At 38.1% G+C, this 12942-nt stretch overlaps 1 protein-coding gene across 6 annotated transcripts in view; it reads right to left on the bottom strand.

Annotated features, from left to right (window-relative positions):
• Positions 1 to 12942, bottom strand: part of LOC124605120 (ribonuclease 3) — a 295599-nt gene that overhangs the window by 17060 nt on the left and 265597 nt on the right. For 4 of the 6 annotated variants that reach the window (XR_006978601.1, XR_006978602.1, XM_047136593.1 and 1 more), the window contains exon 22: positions 7281 to 7445. Coding sequence is in view for 4 of the 6 variants with exons in the window: in XM_047136593.1 (XP_046992549.1) it covers positions 7282 to 7445 (164 nt within the window). In the remaining 2 variants the exon portion in view is untranslated. Of the gene's footprint in view, positions 1 to 6901; positions 7446 to 12942 lie in introns of those variants that run through there. The other 2 variants (XM_047136591.1, XM_047136595.1) reach the window with 1 other exon arrangement.

Below are 12942 nucleotides of genomic sequence, written 5' to 3'. Positions count from 1 at the left end.
CTGAAATCATTAAAGTTGAACAAATATCCAGGGCCCCATGGAATTGCTGTCAGATTCTATACTGAACTTGTGGTTGAGTTAGCCCCTCTTCTAACTATAACCTATCGTACAAAACACCATGCCCAGTTCTTGGAAAAAAGCACAGGTCACACACGTCTACAAGAAGGGTGGTACAAGTGATCCACAAAGCTACTGCCCAATATCTTTGGCATCAGTTTGTTGTAGAAACTTAGAAAATATTCTGAGCTGGAACATAATGAGGTACCTTGAACATAATGACTTACTCCATGCCAACCAGCATGGATTCCAACAACATTGATCGTACAAAACCCACTCACATTTTTCTCATATAACATACTGAAAGCTTTGGATCAAGGTGGACAGATAAATGCAATATTTCTTGATTTCTGAAAAACGTTTGACTCGGTACCACCTCTATGCTTATTATGAAAAGTACAATCATATGGGGTATCATGTTAAATTTGTGGCTGGGGCGAGTACTTGTAGGTAGGAAGGACACAACATGTTATTTTGGATGGAGAGTAATCACCAGATGTAGAAGTAACTGCAGGTGTGCCCCAGGGAATTGTGCTGGGACCCTTGCTGTTCATTTTGTACATTTATGACCTTGCAGACAATATTACTAGTAACCAGACACTTTGCAGTTATCTATAATGAAGTACTATCTGAAAGAAGATAAATATTCAGTGAGATCTCAATAAGATTTCAAAGTGGTGCAAAGATTGTCAGCTTGCTTTCAATCTTCAGGAATGTAAAATTGTGCACTTCACAAAATGAGAAAAACATAGTATCCTATGACTATAATATCAATGAGTCATTGTTGGAATCAGCCAGCTCGTACAAGTACCTGGGTGTAATACCTTGTAGGGGTATGAAATATAAAGATCACATAATGATCACAATGATATGAAATATAATGATCCATTCCTGGATAAAGCAGATGGTAGAGTTCAGTTTATTTGTAGAATACTGGGGAAGTGCAGTCAGTCTACAAAGGAGACTGCTTGCAAATCACTAGTGTGATCAGTTCTAGAATTTTGCTCTAGTGTGTGGGACCCCTACCAAATAGGCTTGACAGATGATATTAAATGTATACAGTGAAGGGCAGCACGAATGGTCACAGGTTTGTTTGATCCATGGGAGAGTGTCACGGAGTTACAGAACTGGAAGACTCTTGAAGATAGATGTAAACTATTAATGAATTCTATTAACAAAGTTTCAAGAACTGGTTTAAAGGGTGATTCTAGGAATATACAACAACTCCCTAAATATTGCTCACATAGGTATCATAATGATAAGATTAGAATAATTACTGCATGCTCAGAGGCATTCAAACACTCATTCTTCCCGCACTCCATATGTGAATGGAACGGGAAGAAACCCTAATAACTGGTACAGTGGGATGTACCCTCTGCCATGCACCTCACAGTGGTTTGAAGAGTATAGATGTAGACACAGTAGATTTAGAAATATAAGTCTGCCTCAAAAATCTGTTTTTAATGTACAAGGACTTAAGTATAAGCTAAATGAATTAGAACTTTTAATGAATATCAACAACGAACTGTCGGATGCCAAAACACTGTGTATTACTCAACACTTGATGAGGTCTTACTAAATGAAGTTGAGTTATCACAATTCAGACTGGTGCATCACTTTTCAAAGAAAGTCTTCAGAGGTGGAGGAAGTTCCACATTTGTAAAAATCAGTGTTGCAGCTACACTATTGAAAAAGACATAAAACTGTCAGGTATTGAAATCAAGGATATCAATGTTTATGTACTATCAGTTTGTATATCTCCTTTGGGCTGCTTGTGTTCCTTTTATAAAAGTTTCACACCAGTGTCAGCAAAAGTGGTAAAAAGAAAACCATCAAGGGTGATTTTAATATCAGTTTCCTTACAAGTGATGAGCTGTCTACTTTTAAAAATTTTATGAACTGTTACTGTTGTGACTCGCCAATCTTTCAAAGTGCCGCCGCGCAGTTACGCATGTCCTCTACATGCGGTGCTGTCTGCCAGCCATGCAGCAGCAGCGCCACCTAAGCGGCCAGCCAGCCATCGGCCGCTAGACTTGAACTCAGTTATGATTTGACTGTTAAAGTGTACACACGTCTTACTCTGTTTACTTGATCTGTGACTTTCATGTATTGTGTCTTCCTTGAAATATATTTGTTCAACTTGAAGTTATTACACAATTAAAAGACACTTACACATAAGCTTTTGGCCACAGCCTTTGGCAGAAAAAGAAAGAGAAACACACACCATTCATCCACATGAGCAAGCGCACCTCACACACATGTGGCTGGCAACTCTGGAAGCTCAGACCAGAATGCAACAATCACGTGAAATTTAAGCAGCAATCTGGAGGGGGCAGGGAAAGGGAAGGGATAGCAATGAACATGTGGCAGGAGAGAGGAGCGCTGTCTGGCAGAGTGTACAGGCACTAGACTGACAACAGGCGTGCTTCATCAGGAGGTTGTGGTGCAGGGAAGTGTGGAAAATGGAGTGAAAAATGAGAGGGACAGAAAAGATGGGAGGGTGCATTTGCAGAGAGTGGCAAACAAAAGAGGGTGTGAGGTGAGGATGGGGAGAAGGTGATAAGGCAGAGGGAGTAGACATTGTTGGGTGGAGGGTATTGGGACAGAACGTTTCCTTAGGGCATACTGCCCCACACCCTCCATCCAACAGTTAACAATAATAGCCTCAGTTTTGGTTCTAGGAGATAAAAAGTTTAGGTAACATAACTTTTTAATCAATTTAGATATATAGCATGACATTTGGAAACGGAGTTCATGTCTAGCAGTCTGTTATTGAAATGTTGCCTCTTTTGCAGCACGCTCCAGATCATAACTGCAATCTTTAGCTTAAAAAATCTTTTATGTTTAGTGAAGCAGTATAGCATTAATAGCACTCCTAGTTTTAATTCCTTTCACATGTCTTTCATATCACCACTTCTTTATTTGAAACAGAAAATTCACCAATACACTTTCATTGTTAATGTCACAACACAATTTCAAAAATTTGTTTTCCTGTTTCACATTAACATTAAATGCACACTTTCTTTTGTCCATTGCTAAATGATGAAACAAAAAATGAATAGATATAAAATGATCAAAGACATACAGATGAGTTACTTCACTCATGAATACAACATAAACACATTGCCCTCTTTCTGTTGCCAGGTGACTAACAGTATTCGAAAAGTTGTGGCAGAATTGATAGTCACAACTCCCATTCTACGTCAGCTCTTGCTCCAATGTCAGCTGACAGATGCACTGCCAAACGAGAACCTTTAAAAACGTGTGGAACATATTGGACTAAAATTAAAAAAGTACTTGCCAGTCATAAACTTCTCACTTTCTGGACACTTTTGCAAACATGAACATTACTCCGGACAGCACAAAAAACCAGGACTATCCAGGCTAATCCTGGATGTGTGTTGAGCCTATATAATGTCACACATCAGAAGAATTTATGGATTTACAAAAACACAAACAGTAAACTTCAGGTCACAAGGATTCCATTTGCAATGAAATTAAACTTAAATGTTGTCTGTAGTATACTGTGAATTCTGTGCCAGTTGAGGCTTTATCAAAAACAAGATAGAACAAGTCTTTTCAAGATAAATGATTCTCTGCAGCTGTATTGCTCCACTCTACAAAGAATTCTCCAGCAAAAACAATTTTTTATTTATAATAAATGAAAAGCACCAGTTTGCTTTTGTTCTACAATATTTTTTTTCTACTTTATTATTCTGTCCTCGAAAATTTATTCCAGCTTATTACTGCATTCATAGATCCAGTTTTAATTTACTGCTACAAGTGCATAACACATTTCATTGTTTATTTCTTGAAACTTACATATTGAATGTTCATAAGTAATTTCACATTTTACTATTGCTGAAAATCGGACTCGTGCCTCTACACATGCTAGCCACTGAAAATCGCATTGCTGTATTGGAACATAAAAATGAAAATAAAGTTGCTGCTTTTTGTTGGTGGAATAGGCGCCTATCAAGCACAACGATGGTGGAAATGTACTGGTATGACAACTAAATGCCTTGCATAAATTGGATTTAGTAATGCAACTGATTTAAAAAGTCTTAACTTACAATCAAGGGTATTACTGATAATTAATGATAGGTGGAGTAACCAACAAACATTCAAATAATGTAAGTCCACTGTGGGATATCAATAATATTAGGAAAAGGATAGATTGCTACACGTCATAAAGATGACACACTGAGGTGCAGATAGACACAATAAAAAGACTGTTATACATTCAGCTTTCACACACACACACACACACACACACACACACACACACACACACACACACGACCCATCTCTCCATCAGCTCCAACTGCAATGCTGCTACATTGCGAGCGTGCGTGCCCACACACACACACACACACACACACACACACACACACACACACACACACACACAACTACATTGTTACTCAAGATCATGAACCAGGTTGATTGATGGTATTTTCATGATCTGGACCCAGGATCAAGATATTGTACTTTACTCCTCCACATTATCAATACATTATCTCCAACCTGCTTCACCTGGTCCTCCTCTGCTCAGTACACCGTACTTCTTGAGCATTTAACTTCACCTCTCTGGTGGCTTTATAGAAACTCTGTCTGTGTCAAGTCCACTACTTGTCGGCAATACCTTCACTCTGATAGCTACTTGCTTTCCATTTTAAAAAGTCTCTTCGATACTGCATGGTCACCCATAGATGGTGCATCTGCAGTGTGCTGTCCAGTGTGCTGAAGGTGTTATTAAAGCCTTCGAGCTAGGCACTATCCTCCAAAACTAGTTCACAAACAGATCTCGCATGGTATGAGGTTCAATTCGAAACTGATGCTTCTAGTTTTTGTGCTGACTCTGAGTGTTTGTGTCAGATTATGTTAACATAGTACTAATTTCTGTCTTCCCAGTAATAATCCTGTTGGGTTCATTGTCCTGAACCAGAATAGCAGCAGCAGGGTAGCACTCCAAAACGGTGTCTGACATTGAGGTGCAAACAAAGCAGAGATGTGCTACTGAATTCTTCACTGCTGTTCAAATTGCCTCAATTTAAATCCATCAACCCATGCTACAGATGTGTGAAGTCAATACGGTACATCTGCATACATACACTACACACCACCATCTCTGCTAGTCATTCCCTTAACTGTTCCACTTAGAGTGAGGGAGAAAGCACTGTTTATATGCTTCTGTATGAGCTCTGATTCATCTTATCTTGTCTTTTGCAGTCATTATGTGAGATGTACGTTGGTGGCATTATAATCGGTCTTTAGTCTGTTGTAAATGCTTGTTCTCCAAACTCTCTCAGTAGAGTTTCGCAAAAAGAAACAGGGATTTGCATTTAAGTTCAGAGAGTATTTCTGTAAACTTGCGCATTGACTGAATGTAATGGAAACAAATCTAGCAGCAGGCCTCTGAACTGACTCGATATCTTCTTTACGTCTGATTTGGTGTGGATTCCAAACACTTTAGAAATATTCAATAATGAGTCGCACAAGTGATCTCTTACTTGTTTGCTGCATTTCATATTACTTTGCAATAGATGTGAGTAATGTGAGGCAGTGGGTACTACATATCACTTGTTGTGAAAAGAATGCGCTTGACTCTGCTCAGCAGCCATTTCTTATAATGAACAGTGTCTTGATTAACTTATCCATGAAAATAGGTGGATTGCGCCTAAGGAGTTATGTGCACAGCTGACTGTAGGCAGTAATGCTTTAGATGAGGTGTTATACACCTTAGTCTCGCAAAGTGTGTTGATCAATTCAGTGTAACTGTGTGTGTGTAGTTTGTTTGTTTGTTAATTAGCTCTGAATAAGGGCTAGCACCTTTTTCAGTCTGGTACATGAATAGTTATCTTCAATCTTTTCTCTTATTTATAATCAACAAATTATTAAACTCAGAAAATACTTTCTAAGCTCTGTATGTTGTGTTTTACTTGCTGCTTCTGCATTTTCTCGTCACATATGTGTTACATGCATTTTTTTATCCCCTCTTTAGTGTTTTAACTATATGCTGACATATATCACCACATTATTTCAAAATGCAAAATAGCCCACAAAAATCACAAAAATTGAACTGTTTCACAGAGACATGTAATTCTCATTTCTATACCTGTTGTGTGTACCACATAAGGGTTTTTGAAAACTGTGCAACAACGTACCACATATACTCTGCCCTCTGAATGCCATATGTAAAACACATCAATAAAATTATATTTTAAGTCCTTGTTTAAGATGCAGTTACACACATTTGTGAAATATTTAATGAATGAGAACAAAATTAATGCAGTGCGAGATCAAACTTGATCACTAAGGCACCAAACCATAATCTAGGTAGAATCGAACAATGGGAACTCCTGGTAGGAATATCAACAATGCAGGAAAAGATAGATTGCTACTTACTGTAAAGATAACATGTTAAATTGCAGACAGACACAATTAAAACACACTTACACATAAGCTTTCAGCCACAGCCTTCTTCAGAAAAAGAGAGAGACACCGTTCATTCACACAAGCAAGCACACCTCATGCACATACAACCACCAACTCCAGCGGAGTTGGCTGTCATGTGTGTGTGAGGTGTGGTTGTTTGTGTGAATGAATGGTGAATGTTTCTTTTATTACGGGAAAGGTTCTGGCTAAAAGCTTATATGTAAGTGTCTTTTTACTGTACCTGTCTGCAACTTACTGTGTTATCTTTATGGTAAGTAGCAATGTATCTTTTCCTACATTTTTATAATCTAGGTAGAAAATTTTTAGGTTTCATTATGACAAAAGCATAATTTACAGTATTTTTATATGGAACGGGAGAAGTGTGATAAAAATTACACATACTGGAAAACAACAAATAACATTTCATTGACTTCTTTACAACCACATCAAGTACAAAGGTCACAGCTCTTTTAAACAGGCATTATTTGTTTTATTAACATTCTAGATTTTGCTCCCTTAAGACAGAAGAGAATAATGTCAGGCAGTGTTGCATGTTAACATATCACATTTTGAATGCATCAGTCTAGATTTCTGGATATTATTATGTGCACTGTGACTTACACATCTTGCTTTAAAGAAACATATGTACAATACCTCACAATAATATATGACTCACTTTAAACAGAGATCAATGGTGAACATGATACGTATTTTACAAAATAACACCGACTAGCGACTTTTTGTTGGATATCTTGAGTAGTCACAAGCAAATGATTCAAACATACATTATTCCTTTCGTGGAGTTCGATCTGCACTCAGGCGCCTGTTGCCTTCAGATGGAGTACGAGAAGCTCTTGATTTGTGTGGCATTGAGGCGCGCTTGGGCCAAGTTTGTCTTTTCATGCTTTTAGCAATAACCCGTTTCTGATGGTCCAACTGTGGGAACAGCCCTACAAGAGTAATAAAGGATTACATGAGTTTACATGCTTCCAATAATGGTTTATTGTAATGCAATCATTCAATCTTAGAAAATACTCAAATTAGAACTCATTTTAGGAATGTATATTCATTTAACAGCAGTAATGATTAAAACTGGTCAAAATCCTACATTTTAACTGAATTATGAGTTAGTACAACTGAGGTGACTGCTAATGCCATCTGTTATAATTTGCTAAATAATGGAGCTTATATCTGTTTCCATTCTCATCCCACAGAGGCCACTAGTAGTAGGGTGTATTTGTAACCAAGCAGTCTCGAGCACAAAAACCTAATAAACTTTAGGCTAAATAAAAGAACAAGAGATTTTCTGCTACAAGAGAGCTTCAATTTTGGGGTCTAATAACCCAGGTAATGTAATTTTGATTTAAAATGTTGACATATATTATTATAACAATGAAAACAATCAATTATTGATAAAATTATTTAATTGGATAGATATATTATTACCTAATATATTATTAACTGGATAAACATATGAATAATATGCTAACAATTTCAACATATTCAGTTATTGTTTACAGGTGCTGAAACCTTAATTTACATATGAAATTTAATACTGAGATAGTTATAAATATGCAAAGAGAGTTTTCATTAATGGAATACCAAAATACAGGAATCATTACACAAGGTGACAGTATTATGTCACCTGAACTCTCTGAAAGAAGCCACATGACTTACCACACGAAAGTGCTGGCAGGTCGATAGACACACAAACAAACACACAAAATTCAAGCTTTCGCAACCAACGGTTGCTTCATCAGGAAAGAGGGAAGGAGAGGGAAAGACGAAAGGATGTGAGTTTTAAGGGAGAGGGTAAGGAGTCATTCCAATCCCGGGAGCGGGTGTATACCTGTCCTTTTTTCCCCCTAAGGTAAGTCTTTCCGCTCCTGGGATTGGAATGACTCCTTACCCCCTCCCTCAAAACCCACATCCTTTCGTCTTTCCCTCTCCTTCCCTCTTTCCTGATGAAGCAACCGTTGGTTGCGAAAGCTTGAATTTTATGTGTATGTTTGTGTGTCTATCGACCTGCCAGCACTTTCGTTTGGTAAGTCACATCATCTTTGTTTTTAGATATATTTTTCCCACATGGAATGTCTCCCTCTATTTTTATATATATATATATATATATATATATATATATATATATATATATAGTGTGCCTAGACAAGACAGCCTAGACACAATGAGAGGAAGCTGAAAGGCACGCGCTAAGCTAAAGCAGGATGGCGTGAGGTCTGAAACAGGATACGTAATGAATGCTGTAAAGAAAAGTACGTAGCTTCTGGAATACTTAACTTTAATCCATCCTTTTGGTACATCTGGAGATTGTGGCGATACAAGTGAGACTCTTTAGATACATACAATGTTACTAATGGCGCCTTGCTAGGTCGTAGCCATTGACTTAGCTGAAGGCTATTCTAACTATCTGCTCTGCAAATGAGCAAGGCTTCGTCAGTGTGCATCGCTAGCTACGTCATCCGTACAACTGGGGCAAGTGCTAGTACGTCTCTCTAGACCTGCCGTGTGGTGGCGCTCGGTCCGCTATCACTGAAAGTGGCGACACGCGGGTCCGACATGTACTAATGGACCGCGGCCGATTTAAAGCTACCACCTAGCAAGTGTGGTGTCTGGCGGTGACACAAAAAAAAAAAAAAAAAAAAAAAAAAAAAAAAAAATATATATATATATATATATATATATATATATATATATATATATATATATATATATATATATATATATATAATGGAAGGAAACATTCCACGTGGGAAAAATTATATATAAAAACAAAGATGAGGTGACTTACCGAACAAAAGCGCTGGCAGGTCGATAGATACACAAACAAACACAAACATACACACAAAATTCAAGCTTTCGCAACAAACTGTTGCCTCATCAGGAAAGAGGGAAGGAGAGGGGAAGACGAAAGGAAGTGGGTTTTAAGGGAGAGAGTAAGGAGTCATTCCAATCCCGGGAGCGGAAAGACTTACCTTAGGGGGAAAAAAGGACAGGTAACCAACAACATGCACCTTCTCACACATGTTTTCAGAACAGAATTTAATTTACATTTTGGAGAACGTAGTTTGGAGACATGTTAACAGTATGACTTGCTACAAATGTCTCTAAGAAGCACAGAATCAGAATGAGAGAAAAGGTGAATGCTAAGAGACAAAGGCCTGCACCTTTGGACAGCTGAAAAAGCCAGATGCAAATGAAAAATGAATTTGGGAATGCTGCTGGAAGTGAAACATTTTTCACAATAGGTTTTGTATACAGCAAAGCCAACCAACTCCACAAATACATACCACTGTCACGTTTTAGTCCAGGCAATTGTGAACACAAAATCCTGGAGTCCACGACTCTAAAGGAGAATCCAATATTCATATGTTGTCAGAGGATATTGTTGGATGGGAATCATAGGAAGTACTATCACGTTTATATGCTTACCTCAAACAACTGGAAGAGTCAACAGAAGCCAAACACTTGATCCTTTGGTCAGACTCACATGGAAGACAAAACAAAAATATGAATTTGGTATACTTTTGGCACTATGATGTTCATGTATGGAAATTATTTGAAACAGCGGAAATAAATTTCCTATATCTGGACATGCATTCTTACCTTGTGACCACGAGTTTGGTGTTATAGAAAAGGAGCAGAAGATTAGTATTTAATGGATCACTGACAATGAAGTGAGATGGAGCACAAGCTCAGATTAGGGAAGTTTGGCTGTGCTCTTTTGAAGGAGTCATCCTGGCATTTGCATCAAGCAATTTAGGGGAATCATGGAGGACCTAAAACAAGATGGCCGGATGTGGCTTTGAACTTTCATCCTCGCAAATGCGAGTCCAATGTGCTAACCACTGCGCTACCATGCTTGCTTGTTATGGAAAAGAAGAAAAGAAAAATCCCTGCTATATACCAGAAGGTTGGTACAAATTAGTAGAAACACATGCAAGATGAAACAGCCTTTTCATGTGAAACAGATGGTACAGAAAGACTTTGTGTCAACTGAAAATATGAAGATCTATCTAATATTTAGAAATAAAGACACTGTTAACAACAATGTCAGAATACAAAAAGCTGCAAGTATCATGATTACCCAATGTTTATGAGGAAAACACTGCACTGCATATTCAGGAAAATACTGCATGGCATATTCGCACAAACAAGAAATGGAACAATACAAAGAAGTAAACACTGCAAAGTAAGGCAAGATATCCAACACATGTCTATCAATTCTCCACCAATACTACCTACCAATTAATGAAGATAGACAGGAGAACCTGAGCAATCTGTGCCAATTCATACCTGAAGAACACCAAAAATTTTACGCTGGACTGAGAAGCAAAGTGTCTTTACAATGCAAACTAAAGGGTAGACAAGTGACAGATCAACAAATACATGAGCAGCAGCAGCAGCAGCAGCAACAACAACACTCTGAAACTGAAAGTGAGTCATAAAATTCATGGGACGATGAAGATAATGGGTAAAAAAAAGGTATTGTGGTTTATCAGGTTCATGAAGTGAAATAATTAAACTGTAGTTGGTGTATTTATATTTATTTTGTGGACCAAAGATTAAGGTATGCTACCAAAAATTGCTCTATATTATTAACATTGAAAGTGCAAATATAAATAAAAAAATTTAATCATAAACTGTAAAATATTACCAGTTAGCATTTTATTAAATATTTCAGAAGTAAAATTCTGTGAGTTATCAAGTTCATGAACCAAGCTACAGAATTTAAGTATTAAGTCACGCTGAATTATAAAGAAAACAATACAGGGGAGATGTTGATCGTTACATTCCACCCTGGATTTTCCATTGTTTGAATTATGAATGAGGAGAAAGGTAAAATAAAAGTTATGAAACAAAGTACAATAGTCGGTGAAGGGCGAATTGTGTGATGGCCTGGGTTCATGTTTACCTTACATCTTAAGTTAACTGGACAACAGAAGGAATGGTACAAGTTGGAGAATGCATTTGAATGTATAAGACCAAAGGTACACTGAGTGAGACTGGATAGTGACACAGGGTGCGGGGGAGGGGGTTTACAACACACGTATTTTAGGAATGTAGCAACACAGTTCTCGGCATCTGTACTCAAATAACACTGTTCGACAAGGGTTCTGTTTCTTGGCTTTACCAAGGGAAATTCAAATATGTAAAGAAAATATCACTGAAACTTCCTGGCAGATTAAAACTGTGTGCCAGACCGAGACTCGAACTCGGCAGGAGACAAGATACTGGCAGAAGTGAAGCTGTGAGGACGGGGCGTGAGTCGTGCTTGGCTAGCTCGGATGATAGAGCACTTGCCCGCGAAAGGCAAAGGTTCACAGGTCCCGAGTTCAAGCCTCGGTCCGGCACACATTTTTAATCTGCCAGGAAGTTTCATATCAGCACACACTCCGCTGCAGGGTGAAAATATCATTGTCAGGGATACTTTTTATGTAATATGTATACATATATATGTATATTCACAATTCATGCCAAACACAGGGATGCTACAGAGAAATACGAGTATGTTGCTGCATCCAGTAGTGATGGAATATGACAATTTCTTGTTCAACAGGAGGTGGGAAGAATCGGACACCATTGGGTTATCCCCCGCCACAATTATGTCATTAAGACCACCTGGAATAGCTCATTAACTCGAAGGGCACCAGCTGGTTGCTGCCTCGGCAGTAAAACTTCACCCTTCCCAGAGACAGATGCAATGAGTTTACACCAGTGATGTTAGCCGTAGTTTGTGTCAATCTTAACGAATAGGTATTTTGGCTGACAAGTAACCATCTCTGTCATATTTCTGAGCACAGTTTAACTAATAAGTTCTGGTGCTAAAACTGATTTAGCCTGGTTTCGAAGGTAAATTGACTGCTTGTTTGTACATATCAGTGTTTCTCTAGTTCTCTAGTATTAATGTAGTACAGGTGTATTACTGAAGAGGTATTTTTAAATTTTCAGAAATGCCACTTCATAGTGGATGTCGATATAAGACAACTTCTGCTATATCTGTGGGAACTTCACCTTTGTCAGAAATAGGAAGAAAATTTCAAAAGTCATAAAGAAAGCATTCAAACACTACTTTGGAGTAGAGGTAGGAGACCAAGATAAAGAATGGGCACCACATTTCTGTTGTGCAACATGTTACTGCAAACTAATTCAGTGGTGGAAAGGTAAAGAGAAGGTGGAGTTGTTCGCTGTGGCCATGGTGTGGAGAGAGCCCAAGGGCTACATTACTGATTGTTATTTGTGCCTAACAAAAATTCATGGTCTTACAAACAAAAAATCAAAGAGGCACATTGTTTACCCAGATCTGCCTTCAGCAAGAATGCCAGTGCAACATTCTGACAACCTTCCAGAACCTTCGAGAGGTCCAGGACAAATTCGGAGTGACAGTGAAGTACGCAGTACTGAATAAATCATGGATGATGAGCCTTTATA

This window comes from Schistocerca americana, chromosome 3 (genome assembly GCF_021461395.2).
Source record: "Schistocerca americana isolate TAMUIC-IGC-003095 chromosome 3, iqSchAmer2.1, whole genome shotgun sequence".
Taxonomy (NCBI): Eukaryota; Metazoa; Arthropoda; class Insecta; order Orthoptera; family Acrididae; genus Schistocerca; species Schistocerca americana.
The sequence above is the reverse complement of the archived record's forward strand: the minus strand, read 5'-3'. Positions and strand labels throughout refer to the sequence as shown.